This window comes from Frieseomelitta varia, unplaced genomic scaffold (genome assembly GCF_011392965.1).
Source record: "Frieseomelitta varia isolate USP_RPSP 00005682 unplaced genomic scaffold, Fvar_1.2 scaffold_340, whole genome shotgun sequence".
Classification (NCBI taxonomy): Eukaryota; Metazoa; Arthropoda; class Insecta; order Hymenoptera; family Apidae; genus Frieseomelitta; species Frieseomelitta varia.
This window is the reverse complement of record NW_025110080.1, coordinates 113069-134671: the sequence shown is the minus strand read 5'-3', so window position 1 is coordinate 134671 and position 21603 is coordinate 113069. Positions and strand designations below refer to the sequence as shown.

Genomic DNA, 21603 nt, shown 5'->3' with positions numbered 1-21603 from the left:
ACATCGGGCCGATTGACGGACGGGCTGCGCGAAGGCTGTAGTTTATTCCCCGTTCCTTCAATTCCCTCTTGCCTTCTATTCATAGCCGGCGATCTATTCTCTGCGGAGCGCAGCCTCCGGCCGATTTGACAAACGTTAATTTACGATTTTTACAATTGCAGGTCGCGTGAGAACCTGTTAACTGTTGAGAAAACTTGACGACGATTTGAAAAAAAAAATTTCAGACGAGACAACGTTACAATTTTCTCAACAATGGAATTTTGATGGTTTCGCTCGTAAAAATTTTCTCGGACTCTAACACGCGAGTAGAACCGGGCGAGGCCGTTATTTCCACGAAAAATAAATAAATTTACCAATAATTCGTAAAATGAAATCCACCGTTATTAAATCACGTTATTAAATCGTCGGAAACCGCTTCCCGGATAGCTCGCTTCGCGGATTAACAAGCGGGTAATCGGGGGCCGAACGTTTCCATCGCGACCGAACACTCCACCGAGATTGCCATCGAATTCTTCCTTTGATTTCCGGTACAACGACACACGGTGGAAATCCACACGGCCCCGATCAACGGGATAGAAACAAGAATCGTACAACGGCCAAATCAACTGCCAAGCCGCAGAGTTAAATCTCCTTGTGGCGGGGAAAGGGCGGTGCAGAAAGAGAGCGAAGAGAGAGATAAAGAGAGAGAGAGAGGGTAGTAGGATGAACAGGGCCACTTCCACCGGTAATTAATTAGTCCATCTCGCGAAAGCGATGGCGAGACCCTTCGGAATCGTCGGCGAGGAGAAAAAGTTCAAACGATGGTCGCTGCGGCGAAGGGTTAAAGGTCGGTGGGGAGGGGGAGGGGGGAGGGGGCGGAGGCGGCGGTGGCGAAAGGGTCGCGGGCCAATTTAATTAGTAGAAAAACAAAGGAGACCGAGGAGGCCTATCGGTATCGGTGACGCGACGTTTCCCATCGAACGCCTCGCACGTAGAACGTCGGAGTACATAAATCGACCGTCGCCCCATTCCCCCCCTTGCTTTTTCGCCCCCTCTCTCCTTTCTTCGTCCCTTGATCCGCGCGCTTCACGACGTGGCTCCGATATTTTCAAATTAGCGCGGTGATGATTTTCTTCCCGTTTTTTTTTTTTTTTTTTTTTTTTGGGGTCCCCTTCCCCTTCCACAACGCGAGAGAAACAAAGCGTTCCTCGCCCTCGCATTTTAATCAATACGTCAGGCGTGTCGAGCGCGCGCTGCCCCCTGTCGAGCCGCCACCCCGCGAGCTTTGAGTCCCGATTAATAGAAATTGATATTAGAACACGATGACCGGATACACCATCCCGCTCGTTGCTCTCGAACGGCGACAGGACGCGCTGCTACGTCGATTCAATCGTACATTGGGGAAAGTAAAAGTTGCAACGACGAATTGCGACGCGTCGGGTTTCTCATTGAAACGATTATCATGGACGACGATGAAGAAGGCAACATTAATCACTGATGTTCCAACGTAAGATAATCGATGAAAAATCGCTCGCGAGAAGCCTTGTATCCTTCCTCCGTTTCTCGTGGCAAATACATAATTCCTTTCGCCCCGGTCATTTGAGCGAGCAAGAGAAGAGAAAGAAGGGAGGGAAACTTTCCGAGAAATACTCGGTTAACAAACGTAAGGAAGCGGAAGACCGGATCGATTCTGCTCGACTTGTTCGGTTTCCTAAGAAGAGAATAAAGAAATAAGAGAGAGAGAGAGAGAGAGAGAGAGAGAAAGAGAGAGAAGAAAGAAAAGAAAAAACGAAGAAAACGCTCCGGTTCCGGAGGTAGCTAGGCAAACGCGGCCAATAATCGCTGATAATTTATTAAGGGGGAAATGCTCGCGATCCGGCCTTCCACCAGGCATCTGCGTTATTTAAGAAAATAAATATTTGATATCCCAAACAAAGGCTCGTCTACGGCGTCTCTGAGGCAGGAAACGGATAGAGAAGAAGAGACCCGGAGCCCTTAGGGAGGTGGGAGGTGGGAGGGGGATGAAAACCCGAGGAAAGAGAAGCAGCCACCGCGGCTAAAAAGTGTCGAGGGTGGATCGAGAGTCTCGCACAGCCGACGCGCGGTGAGGGCTTCAAGGAGAGGGGGTGGCGACTCATTGGCCGTGAAATATGGGGTAAAAGGTTCGATAATTGATTACACAGATTTTTTATGCCGCAAGAAGCCTTAATTCTCGCCGCGCCACCCCTCGATAATTCCGCGCCGGGAAAACCAAGCCGACGAGCCTGGAATATCGAGTCCGATGTAAAACGATCTTCCAACCCTCCGCAGAACGTTCCAGTCTGTTGGGCTGCCGCGAAGAAAAAAAAAAGAAACCCCTAACTTGGTCTCTCTCTGTCTCTCTCTCTCTCTCTCTCGTTCGAACAAGCAGTGATGTAATCGTTGAAGAAAATTTCCTTCCGCGACATACATACATACATACACACATTGGCGTGTGTACGAAATACTCTTTGCACGACGAAACTTGTAAACTTTGGAAAAAAACATTTGTTGCAAATGTTCCTTCGAATCCCTATTAGAACGAGTAGAGTCGGAAAGACTGTTTCTTAGACTGGAAACGATGGAATTTTTCAAGTTGTCAAACTCGACCGTCGAGTACCGCCGTCGAAGTAAATCCGAAGTGTTTTCAACGGTATTCGTGGTCCGCGCTTGACGCGTCAATTATTCACGAGGTACTCGTTGCTCGACCACTCGAGCGCGCCTCGAACGTGCGAAAGGGTCCACGTTCGTTATAGGAAGGGTGAAAAAGAGGGGTGGGAAGAGGTGTTCTCTTTGACACAGCATTGATATAATATTAATCTAAGCGAGCAAAACTCAAAGGACAACCGTCTGTCTCGTAACGAGTCCTTGTTCCCTGGCGTACGAATTCATGGTAATGCAGAAAGCCGCGTATCACAAAAGAGAATACGCGCGCGGCTGCGAAAACAAAACGAATACCGCACGCTTGTTCGCTCGCTCGCTCGTCTGCGATTAGACGCCGATGAAAGGATGGTGCAACGCCTGATATCGAAAATATCAGGTGATGACAGACGTGAATTATCGATGTCATTGCTTTCGAACGAAAAATGAAATATCCAGAGATGGAAAATCTACATCGAAGACGAATAATTAACTCGATTTTCACTGCCCGTGAATATTTAAAATTAACACTTTGGAGAGGTACCATTTTCAATCCATTCAATCATCTTCTCTCGTTTGAATTTGATTTTTATCGCTGCGCTTTAATCGAACGACAATGCTCTTCTTCATTAAGTTACACTCGATGGTAAGAATCGCGGTGTCGATTCGAAGGAAAAGGCAAAGCATCAATTCCTATGGAATTTTCAATTTTAACTCTTCCAACGAAAGATTCATAAATACAAATTATACGCAATGCTTTCAATGTAGGATTTAACTGACAATGAGAGAAAATTCAAGAGGTCAATCTGTCGGGTATCAACCGATTGACTCGAATGAATAATAATACAGACTAATAGAATAATAATCGACCAGATAAAGTGATCGAACTTTAGTAATATTATCTTTCAATCTGTCTGCCGTTAATCACTGACAGGTAGCACGGTGTTCGTCGAACAGCTTGGCTTCGAGTTCCGCCCGAGTCGGAGAAAACGAACGAGCGTGCAAAGTAATCTGCGCGCCACGGTTTTTCCACCCCCCTCCCTCCCCCACGGCATTTTGTCGCTGGTTTTCCCGGCTCTGCCACGTGAGTCTGCATGCGTGCACTCTCGTCTCGGCTCGAGTCGTGACGTTTGTTTTTATGCTTACTTTACCGCGTTGAAAAAACATCGGAAAGTGGCTGCCGGGACGGCAGCGTCGAAAACCACCACCACCACCCACCCCCCTCCCCACGCCCACGTTGTGAAGGGGTTGCACGAGAAACAGGGGCTGAGATTTTTCTTCGCATTGTCGCCGCGTCGAGTTATTTGCTTCTAGCGCCGCTTTGATTGTTCGTAATTGGGCACGTTAATTATGAACCGGGGAAAAGGCGAGATGATTCGTTGCTTTCCGAAACGTCGGCCAATTCTACTTTATCCGGCCGAGTTATTTCCTTTCCCGATACGTTCTCTGTAAAAAATCAACGTTGACGTCTGCGAAAATACAAATTAAATATCGTATTGTCTCTCCACTGCGTGAAATTTAAAGGCTCGCGACAGGATACTACCGAGCGATCATAAACAGATTTACGAGAAAATTGCTACGCAGAAAACTTCAATTTTTTTAATTAGAACCCTAGAAAAATGCGAATCGGCGCAAGGATCGTGGGCGAACGATTTCGCAGCGAAAGAAGATCGAGCTTGGAAAGATTTAGAAATCCCAATAACGACAGGAACGCCAGGTAGGAAATAAGGTCGTTAAGTTATCGATAAATTCCCCCGGCATCGTTTATGAGCTTTCGACGGTGTTTACTTCTGTACTAAATGCCACCGGGAACTTTTCATTAATGCCCGAACGAATAAATGCCACCGTGTTCTATCCCCTCCTTAAATTCTTAATGCAGCAAGCCCGGCGGAAAGTACTCCGGTGCCTTCAAAATATCTTCAAGAAGTTTAAAGTCTTCCCTCGATAGTATGTAAATATTGTATGTAAAGCGCGACATCAAAGGGATTCTTCCGTAGTATAATGCCTTAAATTTCGCTTCGCGAAGGAGAGATTAAGGAACAACAGGGGGGCGAGGATATTACGGACGCGTGTAACGTGGAAATGTCCATTTTTTCGAGAGAGAGAGAGAGAGAGAGAGAGAGAGAGAGAGAGAGAGAGAGAGAAGAGGAAAAGACGTCCACACTCTCTAACCATCACTGAGCTGCTCCAATTAAAATCGCAAAACGACAACAACAAATGTATTTGTGCGCACAGCCGTGTTACAATTTCATTATTACAAATTTCTAATTTTCAATCGCGTACGTTTCGAAGGAATCGTATTTCGGAGGAATCGTCCTCGAGACTGGGGCAAATCGGACAGCCAAAGAATACTTCAAGCGGAATTCCTGATGAATATTCAAGAATATTCTTGCGTCGGACGTGTAATTGTCAAAAGGACGGGGAGGGGGGAGGGGATGGTCAAACGCGCAAAGGGAAGAACAGAGTTCGACGCGCGCGGCAAAGGGACCGCAAAATCTCTGCTGGCATTCGTGCCAGGACGTTCGCGAAAACTTTGTTACATTTTTGGTCAGCTCGACGACATACGCTGCCCGAATAAGCCGGATCAAAGGGACAAGCTTGAACGTAACAAGAGGTTGAAAAAGAGGCAAACGAAAGAGAAGCAGCGTCGCATTCCTTCCGCGCTCTTCTGTAAAAATTCGCGCAGCGTCGGGAAAAACCCCTTTGGCTCGGCTCGAGTGTGTAACGTCGGAGGAAATAAAACCGGCGCGCGGCGTCGTTGTGATATTATTAGAGAGGCGAGAAACGTTCGTTGAACGTGGATTGTCGATCCACGATCGTTTGGTAACAGCTTTCGGTTAAAAAAAAAAAAATTTCGCTGTACGTTTGGAAAATATACGTACGTGTGGAACCACGATCTCGAAACTACGAAGAGACACGCGAAATTTCCACTGCACCCATCATTTGGACAAGTGACAAGCTGTCTTTACTTTTACCCGGTGTGTTTCGAACGGTGTGCACGAACTCAACACGCGTCAATTCCGCGTGAATGAGTGACTGTCGCGTCTCAAAAACTGTCGCGGATGTCCGGATAAATTTACGATGAGCGCGAACTATTTACCAGAAATAGACCGGCGGTAATTGTCCCCGCTTCGAGTCTTTCGCCTCCAGATGAATTTTTCAAGATTTTCTTCCCCTTCGAGCGGGTATAATTAATACTCCAGTCCTCGACAGGAACTAAACTCGTTCCGAAAAGCTTCGCGACGGAGGAAAATACTTCTCGCAACTTCGATTAGGCCGGATGCGAAAGTCGCAATCGTGCTCGACGAGAACAACGAACAGTTTGGCCGGTGAGAAATAAAAAGAAAACCTACAACTCCAAACGTTCAAAAAAGAAATTTCATCCGTCGTGTTGGTCGAAGCGTGTACGTTCCCTCGTTGTGGAGTGTGGGGGGAGGAAGGTGAAGGAAACGAGAGGAAACGGGCTGGAAGGTGGAGAAGAAGAGTCGAAAAACGTGAGAGAAATGGGAGAGAAACGGAGAGAAACGAGCAGCAGAAACGAGCGGGGAGGGCAAGCTGCCGTGGCGCTGAACCACAGAGGAAACAAAAGGTGCCGCCGGCGAATTAAGAACGATATTTTAACGCTCGACTTAATTGCATTAAAACCGGGGGGAGGGGGGAGGCGGGACCCGAGTAGTAGGCGAGTACACAGGAAAAGACAGAGAAAGTGAAAGGGGTGAAGAAAATGGAAGAACTGAGTGGAGGGATGGGAGAGGTTGAAAGAAGGCTGTCAAGAAAAAAATAAGAAAAGCCTGCTGGTTGGACGGGGGGTGGAGGAGGTGAAAATGAGGGGGAGGAAGGGGAAAGGGATCCAACATTCGTTGGAACGTTGTTCTAGTCCGCGATTGGGTGTGCTCTCGCCCGGTAATACGTCGGATTTTCAAAGTGCTGCTTATCGCGGCGCCGCTGTACCCTTTGAGCCGAAACAAACAGAGTGCTTGCTTTTTTCGCGAAGTGGCCGGGGCGAGAGGCAGAACGGAAGAAACGGATTATGTTTTAGATTCCAACTGGAAGACCGAGGTACAAGGGGTGAGAGAAAACGCCATGGCGCTATACGGGGGAGAGGAGGTGGGGAGGAGGGGAAGAGAACGAAACGGGAGGAGAGGAAACGGACAAACGAGGAAAAGGGGGAAAAAAGAAAAGGAAGAGAGTCGAAAGAGAGAGAAAGAGAGAGATGATTCTCGAGACCACGCGAGGTATTCGGGGTAAAAGAATTTTCTTGTAAAAGTGTGTTCTCCCGGTTTTTTGCCGAATGCGGGCGCAATACCTTCTCCCATTGTTTAAACAACGGGATCGATAAATTTTGCAGTTTGTTTCGACCCTGTATGTGATTCGACCCAGCTTTCACAAAAAAGGCCAGACTGCCTTGCAGCGTGCGGAGAGAATTAAAGATTTATCGCATAGCTGTCTGGAAATAAAATCAGGGATCAATGGCACAAGGATCTTTCGCAATAATCATCTTTCAATGTATTTACCACTCAATGTCCATTATCATATTTTAACATATTTTGATTTGTCATTGGACTTTCCATCCAATAATATAATATATCGATTCGAGTTAATATATTTCGTATACATTTCATGTACGAACGAGCCAAACTAAAATTCCTCGATTAGTTGGGACCGCTTTCCTCTCGATCGATACAGCAACGCAAGATACATGAACGGTACGTAAATGTAATTAAAAGCTACGTACTTATACGGTCGCCGAGTGAAAGTTCTTTCTGTGATTGTCCAATGAGAGCGGTCCCTTGAAGTATCTCTGGCATATCTCGCAGAAGAAACGGAACTTGTTGTCGTGGCACTTGAGATGCTTGTTCAACAGATCCTTCCTGGCGAACGTCTTCTCGCAGTAGGTGCACGAGAATTTGTCCGGATTCACGTGGAACGCGTTGTGCCTCGACAGATTGTCGATTCTCGTGTACTTCTTCGTGCAAATGTCGCAGGTGAACATGGTCCTCTCGGAATGGCATCTCTGGTGATACCTCAGGTACCGTTTCTGCGCGAACGTCTTTTTGCACGCGCAGCATACCACCTGATTCGACTCGTCCTTCTTCGCGTCCGAGTGATCGGCCAGCTCGTCGCTGTTGTTGAACTCTTGCTTGCAGTACGGGCACGCGTACCGCTTCGTCTGCTTGTGCTTCTGTATGCTTTCCAGGAACGTCGGGTCTGTCATGATTTTGTAAAGAAACGTGTCCTTTAACCTCTCGTCGGCGCCCGGGTTCATGTGCGACTCCTCTTCCTCTTTGCAATCCCGCTTGCACAAATTTAAAGCCTCTATCGGTTTGTCCGACTCGTCGGTCGACTCTTTCGGAACCTCCTCGCTCGACGAGCCAGCCGCGGGAGGATTTTCTGCATCTGTCTTTAGCAGCAGTACCTGGAATATATATTGATGTTCATTTAACACAGTGCAATAACGCGAAAAGAGATCGTGGATGTTTTTGTCATCGACGAGATTTTCTTTTTCCTTTCAGAAAATAGTCGAGATATTTCGAAAAAAATTTTTTTTACATTTTCACATCCACGATCTATAACGTGTAATAGAAGCGTGTTATACGTTGTTATTGTCGTCGTCGCTGACGGACTTTTTTGCCTTTTCTTTCGATCTGCAACTTGGTCCAGCCATCAAGTTAAAGAGGACCGAGTCCCTTTTCGAAGCCTCGATCTGCAAAAACAAATTTATACCATCTTCAGAGGCGAAGTCAAACGTTTCGAAACGCTTCGTACGTAAAGAAATTGCTCGAAAAAGATTGAAGCAAACATATAAAATTGTCGTTGGAATTTTATTTACAGAAGTAGATCTTAGATTCATAGAATTATCTGCTCCTCTTTCTAAAATGTAATCAACGTACAACGACTCGAGGGAATGACACTCTGATCCATTTGTTATGCACCGTGGCTCCCGAACAACGTGTTATCGCCGTGTTATCGTCGACGAATTTCCACACACGCGACCGTACACACACGAATGTCACGCGTCGTACCTTCAGTTTAATCGACATATCCAATACTTTCTCCGAATACTTCGAAGTCTCCTTCTCCTTCTCCTTCTCCTTCTCCTTCTCGTTCACGGCTTCGTTCGATCGATCTTCCGGTTGATTCCCATTCAAAACGCTCGCTCCTTGCGATTCATCCTTGTCGCCGCCCGACGATTCCTCTTCGTTCGAAGATCGCGTTGCACCATGAGTTTTTACGCCAGGAGCCCACTCAACGTTGCTTTGAATTACTCGCTGCCTCGGCACGGTTTTCACTCTCATTGTCGTTCACTGCGAACTCGAACACTGGTTGAACATACGTACATTCGTACGTCGACGTTGAATAAATAAAAAAAAAAAAAAAGGAGGAAGAAAGAGATTGATGTAACTCTCTCATTCACTACAGAATACGATACGATCTACGCGAAGTTACTACATACTTACGTACGGGAATGCTTCGACATATCGAATATCGAGCGATACTTTGTACAACAACAGAAAACATTACTCGCCTCGGTGAGTCCGCGCAAGTCGCTCGGACCAAGGTTCAATCGGTTTTATAAACGTTTAGAAACAGAGAAGAGGCGTGTACTTACGTGTCGAGAGAAGGCATCCGCGCAAAACACCGAAACACCAGGATTTTCCCTTTCTCGCGGATTCGATTGATTCGGATTCATTCACTCGAGATTGGAAGAGACGGCTCAACGCGCGGCACACATTTCACGACACAGTCGACGACGGTGACTGACTGCGAAGACACTGTGTTTAGTTGACCTCGCGCTGACTTTGATGGTTGACACAACAAAGGGCGCCTGGCGGAGTCGCCGCACGGAAATCCAAGTTTGCAAACACCGGGAATCCGAGCTGCTTATCCGTGCCGATTGCCATTAACAGCTCGTACTTTTCCTGTATCGGTGTTTGCTCGCGACTCTCTGTTCGACGTTAGGATTACGTACGTCGGCCGTGTCAACGCGCTGGAATCCTTTCGGGGAACAGTAGTTCTCCTCTCTATAAGAATACAACGGAGCTTCGACGAGATTTTCTCAATCGTACTTTCACTCGTCGACGTCCGTTTATATAAATATTCATCTCGCCCGTTCTCGATCGTTGTTCTTTGTAATTTCGAGATACAATTAGTCGCGAGAGAACGAATCGTGCCAAGAAACCGAAGAAACGAATAGAGGAAGATAAAAGAGAGGAATAGAGAATGCGAACGAAGCAACCGGTAAAGAGACAGATAGATAGACAGACAGACAGACAGACAGACGGACCGACAGTCAGTCAGAAAGTCAGACAGTCGGAGGGTGGAGAACGGACAAGGGCAAGAGGGTGGAGATGGGGGTCAAGCATAAAATTGGGAGGGGGGAGGGGGAGGGGAAAAAAAAGAGGAAGAGAGAAGGCTGGATGTTTGGTAGGATGTTTCGTGTCCCCTGCCCGCACGTCCCGGTCGTTAATACAGCATAAGGAGGAAGGCAGGGTTAAGCGAGGGTGAAGCGAGGATTTTTAATTGTAGTTCAGTCGGTATAACCCCGCTCGACCCGCCGGTATTGTCATACCGGGGCGGCGCTTTTCTTTATTTCCCCAGTGGCTGGATGAGGTTATACATTTTTTTTAACTACGGCAATGCCTCCGTCTTCTTATTAGCAAAGCTAATTGGAAATACAAATGGTTATTCACGGTAAGAAGGAAGCCTGAAGACCGGGCTGCCAGAGAGCCCAAGTACTAACCGATGCGACGGAGGGCTCCCGCGAACGAAAAAGAGAGAGAGAGAGAGGGGGGGGGGGTTAGGGGGAGGAAGAGAGGGTAAGAAGAGGACGAGGAAGCCTGGTACACTTCTCTCTCCGCGTATTAAGCTTGTATTTGCCCCGGATAATTAGGACTTTTTCCCGACCAATTCGGATGAATAATTGATTTTGCTTCGGCCTGCCCCCTCGGCGTGCCCTCTCCCTCCACCGCCCCTCCTGTCGCTTCTGCTACTTCTCTCGTCGAATGACAATCACCCGAAGAAAAATACAGATCTTTCGGATGAAATATTCAGCGGCCGCACCGCTGGCGCGCTGGTGGAACGGGCGAGAACGCGAGCAACCATTTACCACCTGGTCCATCGGTCGATCAAAATATTCGAGGTGACTGAATAATTTCTCGGAGAAATTCGTTCGCGCAAATTACGCCCGCTATCGCGCGCTAAAATGAGGGAGAATTGCAAATTAAACGGACCCGAATGTTGGCTCGTTACTTGAGTTTCTGTGTCGTTGCGACGACGACGACGACGACGATCGATTCGTTTATCAACGATTGCGACTTTGTTCGTTGGATCGAGGACGATTCGCGTGAGAGAAAAGAGAAAAACGTGGATTTCGCGGGACATTTTGTCCGGATAACGAAATATATCGGTTAAACGAAAGGGGAAAGGGGATTTGTTTGCGAAGATTCGCGGTGCGTTATGAAGCGGAACGAAGGTAGGGATAGTCGGTCAAGCAGCAATCTCGCGCAGGAGCCCTCCTTTCCGCCTGGCCGCGAAGATACGGCCCGTGGGGCCGCGCAACTTTTTTTCATCAGCATTTTACGGTTATACTCGCGCATTAATAATGCACATGCTTAATATAAAAAGAAGCCGGCGAGTCTCCGTCTAATAAACTGGAAGAATGCTTTATAACCGGCCGCGGTTTCGGGTCACGAGGAGGAGAGGGTGGCAGAGAGGAAACGAGAGAGAGAGAGAGTTTGCTGAAAGCCGGCTAAAGGAGGTGGCTTTCTTCTTTATGCTCGCGGAACGGCCAATCTCTCCAGGACGCGTCGAACGAAAGTGGCCCAACTTCTCCACCCGCCGACAGACAAATCGCCGCGCGACGAAAGCGTCCCTCGTTGCACAACTCCCCCTTCCCCTCGTTTCTTTTTCAATCCTATCGTCAGTGACAACTACGAGGAAATTATACTTTCACCTCGCGAAGAGACTTACTTGCTGCTCGAACGCATCGTATCGATGATCGATGCTAGACACGGAATAAAAATTGTTCGTAGTGTAACAATTATTACAGTTGAAACGCGTAAAATCACAACCCTCCCTTCGTTCTCTGGCGACACGGATACATTCTGCGAATAATGCTCGCGGTTATTAGAATTTTTTGAGTGGTGAAAACGGAAAGTGATTTTCATCGCTGGCGCGCGTAGATATATATACACATGTGTGTGTGTGTGTGTGTGTGTGTTTTTCTATCATTTTCCCGGCGAGATAAATTATTCATGACAAGACGGTCACCTCCGGTTATATCATCAGCGTGACGTTCGAATGTAAATCATTTTCTAGCCAGGCAATTTTCATATTCATCTTATCCTCGAGAGTCAAATGAATTTTTTTCGTTCTCCCCGGAGCTGATTTCCGTGCTGCGAGCGAGAGGAGGCCCGGCACCGTCGGATAGCGGAGGTGAGACTTTTTGAAAAATATGAGTTTAATAAAGAAGAAAGTATGATGTATAGCCGGCTGCCAAGGGAGAGAACTTACCGGGATCAACCGACTTCGATACCCAGATATTGTATGTGTAATATAAGCAGATGAAGGGAATTGCCGCGATCTACTGGGTGTTGAGATATTATTTCGAGCTACAAGTTCGACCGCGCTGCCTCTGAACGGTATTAAATCTTTCTCGTATCGCCGTAAGTGCAGTTAAAATTTGTTTCTTACTTCACTTACACGCCGGCAATAGAAAGACTGTTTACATTATGAATTCAGAATTGGTTCGAGAATCAATTCAATATAGAATCAGTCCCATTCGTGTCAACGGAGCTGTTCGTTCTATGAGAAAGATGACACGAACGATACACGATGTATCTTCGTCAAATCTGGAAGCGCAGCGCGATAAAATCAGGCAATGGGCGTCGAATATGTTCCAGATATTTCCCCCTTCGGAACGGCACGATCCGGGAGGAATTTCCATGGAAATCGATGACACCATCGAAGACAGTTTCAAAAGGAGAAGGGGGAAGGGGGGGGGGTGGTGAATAGATATCCGTAACTTATCCCGATAAGGGGTTGTAAAACGTTGTAGCTATCTGCCAATACGATTTGCTCCCTTTGCTTCCGTCGAAGGGAAGGCTGTGCATCCAGGTTGCGGCCAGATATAGAGGGAGCAATTCGGCAGAAATTGATGCCATTTGAATATCGCTCGCCTGCGACGCTCGCCTCCGGGATGATCCCGCCGCGTTTGTATCGCTTCCTCCCGATATTCCATCTGTTTGCGAAGAACACATCGCGGCACAGAATCGTCGACTCGTTGGCTCTTTGGAAAATCAACAACAGATAACGCAGCGATATTTCACACTGCCTCTCCTCCACCCGTTATTCCCTCTTTCCCTTCCCCTCGACTCCTTAAAGTCTCTCGTTCGTCTCGCGAGTGTTTCTTCATCTTCTTCTTCTCTCACTTCGGGGCCGGAGCATCGCTGCTTAATTCCACTTAACGCGGGCGAACGTTAATATAATTACGACAATTAGAGAAGTCGATGGAAGCGCGTGAAACGATGCATGCGCTTTGCAGCAGGAGGAGGAGGAGGAGGAGGAGGAGGAGGAGGAGGAAGAGGGTGAAGAGCGTCACGACGCGCTACGTGACGAGGTGGCATCACGTAGGCGCTATCTACGCCGTTGTTGTTTATCAAAAGCGCACCGGTTCGACTCGAAGTATGTACATAGTATGCGCTCAGTGCCCGTCAATGGCGTTTTCTTAGCTTATGCATAAAGCTCTTTCGCTGGCTCCGCCGCTGGTTCCCCGTCGTTCCTGCTGTCGGGCCTGCTCCTCCGTGTTCCCTGTCCCCTTCTCTGCCAGCTTCTCGTCTCTCACGATTTCAGCCCTCTCGCCCAACCCCACCCACCTTCCCTCCCCCCTCCGCCACCCTATTTCATCGAGGCTTCAACCCCTTCTTCGACTGGTAGCAGCCAGCGGAGCAGCACGCTGCGTCTCGCTCGCTCGCTCGCTCGCTCGCGAGAGTGTTTCCGCCAGGATGTATCGCAAAATCTATACCGTTGAGGGCGCGAGGAGGTGAGACGAAGGCACCGGCGAAAGGGAGGTTGGGCAGGGGGGTGGGAGGGGAGAGCAGCCGAGAGTCAGAGGATGAGACGGAAGAGTGGGCGATGTGGCGGAGGCCAGGGTGGTTTTCGAGAAGGGTGAGCCCCGTCACATTTCACTACAGACTAATAACTTCTGAATATTCATTTCGTGTTTCTCCTTGCCTGCTTGCGTACCCGTAAGCAAGGCTAATGCGACGCTCACAACGACGCGCCAGATTTTATCGGCCAGAGCAGCCGATACACGTCCCGTTCGCGTACGTTGCCACTTCGTCTTTCTCTTTGGCGAAAGAAATCATTGTTTCCACGAGAATTTGAATTTCAATGAGCGAACGACGACGGAAGAGTATCGCGAATTTTCCTCTTCTTTTTTTTCTTTGTTTTTTCTTCTTTTCCTTTCTTTTCCGCATCAGTCAAACGTTGAAACTGTCAGACTGGAGAGTTTGCATCAGTTCCACCGGCGAGTTCTGCTTTCCACGAATTTTAACGAATGATAGAAGCACGCTGAACGAGCATATAGAAAAGTATTACCTGATGAAAGAAAATGTAACTTCAAAGTACGACGTGTAATTAAAATATCCCTTTAGTTTCACGCTGCTTGTGTATCCGTTTGTTTTCGTATCTAACGAGAAGATTTGCGATCCGCCGTGTTGGTTAATCTGGCGCAAAGCTTGCTGAAACAGTGGGAGTCGTACGCTTTTAAAAATTCCGGTGTACCAGTGCGAAATTCGTCGTGCTCGCGGTATTTTGGCTGGAGATTTAAAAAGAAAAAGAAAAAGGAAGAATTCACGTTCGGAATCAACGTTCGAGAGAGAAAGAGAAAGAGAGAAAGAGAGAGGTTCAAGTTCCGATCAGAACAAATCGAAAGACACAAGACGAAAGATCGACGGCGGGATTTCGTGTGAGACGAGCTTAAGGAACACGTAACTCTCCTTCGTCGAAGCGAGAAAAACAGAACAGCTTGAAGGCGAGGGAAAAGCGAGAGGCGGTCGTCATGGTAACTATGAATTAAGTAATCAATGAATTATTATTGACATTGATGTTTTCGTCCGGCTTCTTACGATACTTCGAGTCTTATGAAGCGCCGTCGCCTCGCCCTGATTAATACGTCGGGAGTGTATTTTATTGGATTAAGAGGGAAGCTCAGATTCGAGCAATTTTTCTCTCCTCAATTACCGATTCGACAAACACGTTTTGGACGTCTTAGATGTCAAACGTTTAAACAAAATATTAACAAATCTCGATCAATCTCTGCTTCGACGAATCGCCAAAGAAACTACGAAGAAGAAAGTGAAACTAAATAAATGAATTCGGTGATTTATCGTTGCTGGAAAATTTGAGTTCGTCGTACGAACGCAACGAGAATTAGCTACTATCTATCAATTAATTAACAGATGTTCTGCTAATTTCCACTCTCCTCTGCCTCCGCCCTTTGCCGCTGTCGTTCTTCCTTATCGACAAAGAGTCGTTCCTAATTCGAAATGGAACTCGTAGAAAATGCGATAGGAGTGCCGGGGCACTCACGAGGGTGGAGAAGAAAGTCAGAGGGGTGAAGGCCGGAAGAAAGAGGCGTGCAACGGAATGTGCTTCGGGGCCAACGGAAGAGACACCGCGCCTCCTTCAATTCCGCGATCTCTGCAACGAATTAGCACAGACAAATTTCTCCCTTGCCTCTGTCGTTTCTTCCTCGCTGCGCGTATTTCGCTGAAATTTCCTCGCTCACGTCCCGTCGCTCGCCTTAACGAAAGCACCAAACCCGACCCCCGGGTGTTGTGCTTTTTCCTTTCCTTTATCTCGGCGTGCCGCAGTGATTGCGGAAACGGAATTCCCTCTGCCTCTGTCGATATACTTCGACGACGTGTATGTGTTCATTTTCGCTCGGCCGAGTGATTTTTCGTTCGACTCGACTGCAAAAAAAAAAAAACAAAAAATAAAAAATAAAAAAAGAAAAACGAGATCGAGAAGTCGCGACCGACTTTGCAAGATCGAAAAGAGAAAAAAACCAGGACGCGGGCGTGAAAGGGCCAGAGGGCCAGGGCGAAACGAATGAAAATTTTACAACGACGACTGACAATCGTGAATTTCGCCCCCTTGCTGTTTCCTATAGAGCCCTGGACGACGGGCCAGTGTAGCAACCCTCCATTGTCTTCAACGGATTCCCCTCACCCTCTCCCCCTCCTCCTCCCCCCCTCCCGCCACCTCAACTCCGGTTAGGAAGCGCGCGATAATAAATATAGAGAAAATGAAAAATTATTAAAAACTTCCTTTTTAGCCTTGGTAATCCTCGTCGCCCCCAGAGATGCCGCATTAAAAACCTGCCCATCCCTGCTCTCGGCGACCTCTCTTTCTCCGCCTCCGCTTTCTCCACCCTTGTCCATCCTGACTCGAGATCCTCGGGGGTTGGGTGTCCGGACACGCGAATTATTTATACGTAGAAGTCCTCTGACGACATTACCACAGTGTTAGCATTAAATCATAATGTACGACTCGCTGCGAACCACCGCGATTCGTCCTTACGCGCGTTTCATCTGACAACGGGGATCCTTCTCCCCAGATTTATCGCCTTCTTTTTCAGCCATTTGCTAATTTCCACGAGCAACAGATTTCTTTTCTTTTCTTTCTGTTCTTTTCTGTCTTAACTTAAGTTCGCTCCGGAAGATCGAAGGAACGAGCGAACGATTACCCGAGACGGGCTATTTTTCTTTTCTTTTTGTTTTTTTTCTTTTTTTTCCCCCTAAATTGGGAAGTTTCTCTGAAAAGGAGACTCGCGAGGAATTAGAATACGCTTTTCGACGCAAAGAAAAATTTCAGCAATGACTTGGCTATCCGCATCAATTAAATTCTTTTCGAGAACCACCTCGATTTCGTTCACCTAATCGATCACACGCCGTATCAACGAGACGCCTCGCGTAGATTCGATATCTCGAATATCTCGCGTCTATGCTCTATCGAGATCCCGGCGCTGTTTTTATCTCGGCAACGTCGAGAAAGCACTTCGCATACATTTCCATAATTAAAAGGCTAGGCGATCAGCACTCGCAATAATGATTCTCTTGGCGTTCACCAAAATCTACGAAAAGATTTATCTCGGCCGGGCCGTCCGCGGGCGCCGGCCTGAAAGAACGATACTTATCGCGCGGACGAGGCCGCCAAGGGGAGGGGTGGCCGGTGGAAATCCATATGAATCATCTGATGCAACGCGCTCTACATGCGTATCTCTTACGTCTGGGCGAACGGCAGAAGAACACAAAGCTAATGCAATTTTGCAATTACACCGAGCTCTGGCGCTCCTCCCTTCATCCTGGTGAGCGCCGGGGCCCACGCTCAGAGGAATGTCGGCAATACCGCGAGAATATTTAAATTTCGTTTCGTTTCCGCGTCGTTATTCTTTCATCCACGGTCCGCCGGCTTTATCCCTCGTCGGCAATTAATTGGCAAATCCAATCGGCGCGCCACGATGCAAAGGACCCAGACGCCTTTCGTACCTACATACCTACGCGGTCGCGACGTTAAGTTTTCTCTCTCGTGTTCGGGATAGATTCCAGACGCGCGTACATCTGAAAACCACGTCTCCGCGGCTTTCCTCCGTGGGGAGTTTTCACGCCACGATTGAAAGAAATTGTACGTAACAGTTAAAACGCGAGATCATTCGTTGCAAATCGACGTTCGAGTCTCGCTACATTCGCTACAAGAGGACATTCTTTCGTTCGCGTTACGGACAGAATTTGTGTTACTCGTTACGCGCAAAGGCGTTATCACATTCTTCGGAAATAACAATTTGTACGACGTCAAACGATTCGTGAGCGAAAACTTGGGGGGAGGGGAAAATGATAGGGGGGGAAGTGAAACGTAGGAAACGTAGGATCGCGCCCGTTGATCACCCCGAGGCGCTCCTTTAATTACGTCCCTCGGAGATTTAACATTCGCGCGTATCATTTTCCACTTGCGAGTCGCTTAATGCGTCACGCCGCCGTCAAAATAAGCCCGGTAGCGAGTAATAAATCCCGAGATTATCATGATATAATAGACGCGTCCGTGAAACATTCAGTCCTTTCGTACCTCGTCCGGGTCCAATTCTCCGTGTCCAGCGGAAAGTTTCCGAAGGATACGTAATAATCCTCTCCGCAATTCCGCGCGCGCTCCGCTCGCTCCCTCTTTCCCTCTGCGCGAGAGAAGGGGCCGCGGCGAGAAAAGAGACGGGAGAGGCGCGCGAAAGAGCGAGAGGCTGGACGAGAAAGAGGGAAGGAGGGTAAGAAGGGGGGAAAGAGGGAAGAAACGCGACGGTGGCCGCGGCCGCGCGTACGTACGGCCTGGCTGCTGTATTAGATTTGCTTTCTAGGACACTTTAATCAAAATGTACCTATGTAAATTTTTGAATACACATCCCTCGTCTCCCGCGATGTTTGTATAGGTCAGGCGAAGGTATTTTCCTGGCGAGCGCCGCTGTCGTCGCAAACCGCGGCGGCTGCCGCCCCGTCGCCGCCATTCGCGTCCCCGTGAATTAAAGAATTTGCAATTCTGAAATTCAGGTGATCGCATACATACACACCGTCCGGTTTTATCTCCTCGGCGCGCGGCCCTTTCGTCGCGAGCTAAGTATCGACCGAGGCCCGGACCCGCTCGCTTCCGCCCGAGAGTGCCGATCCGAACCGACTTCCGTTTTTTCGTCCGAGAACCACCCACTGCCTCTCTCTCGCTCTCTCTCTCTCTCTCTCTCTCTTTCTCCATCCTCCTGGGCTATCACCCGGTCTTTCGAGTATTTTTTTTTTTTCTTTCTTTCTTTCTTTCGAAGTAATCGCCAACTGCAGGAAGCGAGCGAGTTACATCTCGCTCGTACGGTAGCCAAGGGAAGAATTTCATCGTACTCTGATATTCGGTAATCGCTTTAAACGCGCGTAACATTTCATATCGACGATTCGACGGAGGGGGGGGGGGGGAGGTTCGATATCTCTGTCGAAACGAAATGTATCATCGAAACACCGTGGGGACGTGGTAGATGAAAGGCTGGCGAGCGACGAATTTCAAGATAAATTCCAAAGGACAATTACGACATTTTAATTGCACAATACCCGGGCATAGAGGACGTCGAACAGAGAGGCAGAGAGAGGAGAGAAAGGCGAGGTAAAAAGGAGAAGAGAGGCGACAGAAGAGGCAGGCAGGCAGGCAGGCAGGCAAGCGCCCCGGCAGGCGCTGGTGGCGGAAAAGGTGAAAGAAGAGAAAGACAGACAAAGGGGTGGCGCGTGGAAGTGGGGATGGACGGGCACAAGAAATGACCGACCAAGCACACACGCGTATAATTATAATAACATTACTTGACAGAGATGGCAGCGAGAGACGAGCCTTGCCGGACAGGCTCCGGCGAGCATTGAAATATTATACCTACCAAAGAGAAAATAATTAAAATTCAACCCTTGCGCTTGCTTGCTTGGCTCGCATACGAACACACAGAGAAAGAGAGAGAGAGATAGAGAGAGAGAAAGAGAGAGAGACACATCGCGTATCGTTCGTGCCTGTGTCCGTCTCCGTGTGCGTGTGTGTGTGCGCGCGCGCGCGCGACCGTGCATCGACGTACTTACCCACGTATCGCACGGTAACCACCCCATCCTTCACGGCCACCCCCCACTTCTTTCCCAAGGATGGGGTTTCCCATATTTTTTCCAGCGCCGTAGGTACCAGGTATTCTAGAAACGTTTGTTCGTTACGGACGTGATTCTGAGCATCGTTCCACGGTAAGTAGAAAAATCTACCGTGCACGGCACTCGCGCATCGGATTATCAAATCTACTACACGTAATACCTTTTCGCTTTTATTATGAATCTTTATGCTCGCGCCGAATGTAACATTAATTATTGAGGAAAGGTTTCTGTTACGTTGCTCGTTACTGAAAAATTCCCGAGAACGTGTTAAATATATTTTACGTTTGAAAAATATATGTAACGATGTATATATGTTTCTATATATAGGATAATGATATACATTCATATTCTTGGAAGAAGATTAAAAATATATTCATAAATTTATTACCAATTAGGACACAGACGTAAGAAATGTTTGATTTTTAATTCCACCTCAACATCAAGTTCCAAAACATCTACGCGCGTCGCGCAAAATTTGAAAAGTTCTGGATCCTCGAGGTCAAGAGATGGTGAATTTTCGTGAGCGCGCAACCCGAGAAATTAGCCGGCACACCGAAACGGCAGGTATAAAGATTCGACGTCACGTAGCCGGCAAACTTCTTAGTCGTATAAATGCGATACCGGCACTTCGGTCAAATATGCATTAATAAAGCCATATTAATCTCGCTGGGAGGGATGGAAGATAGGAGAGAAGCGATATTATCGGGCGACGTCGTCCTCGGCGAACGTCAGTTCACCTCCGTCGTAACTTTTTCATGAATAATCCCGCTGCTAATTTGAATAAATTATAACAGGCGGCGTTTGACCGGGTCCGAATTCTCTCGACAGCGCTATTGATAGCCGTGAAAACGGAACAACGGAGTGGGAGGGGAGGGAGGGGGGGTTGGATTTCCGTGGCTTCCATTAATTCCTTTGTCTCCCGTTTGTGGGTAGAGAGAAGTGATTTTCAAGGACCTTTTTTCCTTCTCTTTCTCTTTCTCTTTCTCTCTCTTTCTCCATCCTCGGCCAATCCATTAAAATATCAATTAGAACGTACCAGCGGCATTCGCGTCGCCTTTTTTTTTTTCCTCCTCGCAAGATCGATGCTTTTTCTTCGCCTTCCCTTCTTGCTGACGGCAGAATCGACCGCAACGACTGCACGAAACGCGTTTTCCACGCTGCGGAATCGAGTCGGTCCATTGTTGCCGGAACGGAACAAAAAAGGCAGGGAGGCTTACGGAACGGAAATAGGAAGTACTTGCCGCTTACCGCCGATACGTTCTTCCGCGCTGCTAAATTATTCAGTCCTCGCTTTACCGAAAATTTTCACAACCGCTTAATCTCTTCTGCTTCGTTAAAGCTGATTATAATGGCTAACGAAACCCTTCGATACTGTCACGCTCCGCTAGTAATTGAATTACTGTGTCAATGTCCGAGCTGCAGGCTTAAAAAAGAGAAAAGAGAAAAGAAAAGAAGGAACAAGGAGCAAAAAAAAAAGGAGTAAGCGCTCTCGTGGAATTCTAAATTCGAGTAGAAAAGGAACACAGTTGGACACAGACGTATTTTAGATGTCTTGTCGTTTCCCTTTCAGTTTATTATATATTTAAAAATAGTCACGTACTTGCGATTCTCTGGCAACGAATATATTTTTTTAAAATCCAATGATGCCACGACGATCCAAACTTTTCTTTTTCCGAATAATATTAGGTTGCGTAACAATTTCGTTTGCCCGTTGGTGTTTTACGTTTTTAGAGAAAATCCAATAGAAATAGAAAGGAACGCAAAAAAATATTCAAAATATAACGTGAAATTGAAAATACAACGCACAATATTAAAAATACTAAAAAAATCGTTTGTCGTTTTGAAAGATGTTAATCTTGTGACTGATAAACGTTTTAAATGTATTGAAACGTCCACTGTGCTATTGACATTGGGATGTTAATCGTTTCAATACAAGAAAGACATTCTTAATTATTACAGGTATAATTATATGATTCAAAGCACGTAGAAATACACGTATTACATACATGCAATTGTTTCGACAAAGAGACTTTCAAAATTCTTTAATTCGTTTATAAAAAGAAATAATCAACCATGTAGCACACATTAATTTCCTCATTGTTGGTGCGAACGAACTTATCGCATAACGTACAATATTTCTGTTCCACGAGCGGAAGTTTAATCTCGTCTCATCGCGAGCCATCGAATTAAAGATTGAACCTATCCTTACAAAGAACAAGTGCAACAAGCAGAAAACAGCTTCGCAATCTGGTATTCCTGGGCC

At 47.3% G+C, this 21603-nt stretch overlaps 1 protein-coding gene across 4 annotated transcripts in view; it reads right to left on the bottom strand.

The window, feature by feature from the left end:
• Positions 1–7174: 7174 nt before the first annotated feature.
• Positions 7175–21603, bottom strand: part of LOC122530381 (oocyte zinc finger protein XlCOF6-like) — a 56519-nt gene continuing 42090 nt past the window's right edge. For 2 of the 4 annotated variants that reach the window (XM_043657268.1, XM_043657265.1), the window contains exons 2-4: positions 8661–8957; positions 8234–8341; positions 7175–8053 (exon numbers count right to left, since the gene is read on the bottom strand). In XM_043657268.1, the coding sequence (XP_043513203.1) occupies positions 7373–8053; positions 8234–8341; positions 8661–8933 (1062 nt within the window). In that variant the 5' untranslated portion in view covers positions 8934–8957 and the 3' untranslated portion in view covers positions 7175–7372. Of the gene's footprint in view, positions 8054–8233; positions 8342–8660; positions 8958–9247; positions 9530–14235; positions 14378–21603 lie in introns of those variants that run through there. The other 2 variants (XM_043657267.1, XM_043657264.1) reach the window with 2 other exon arrangements.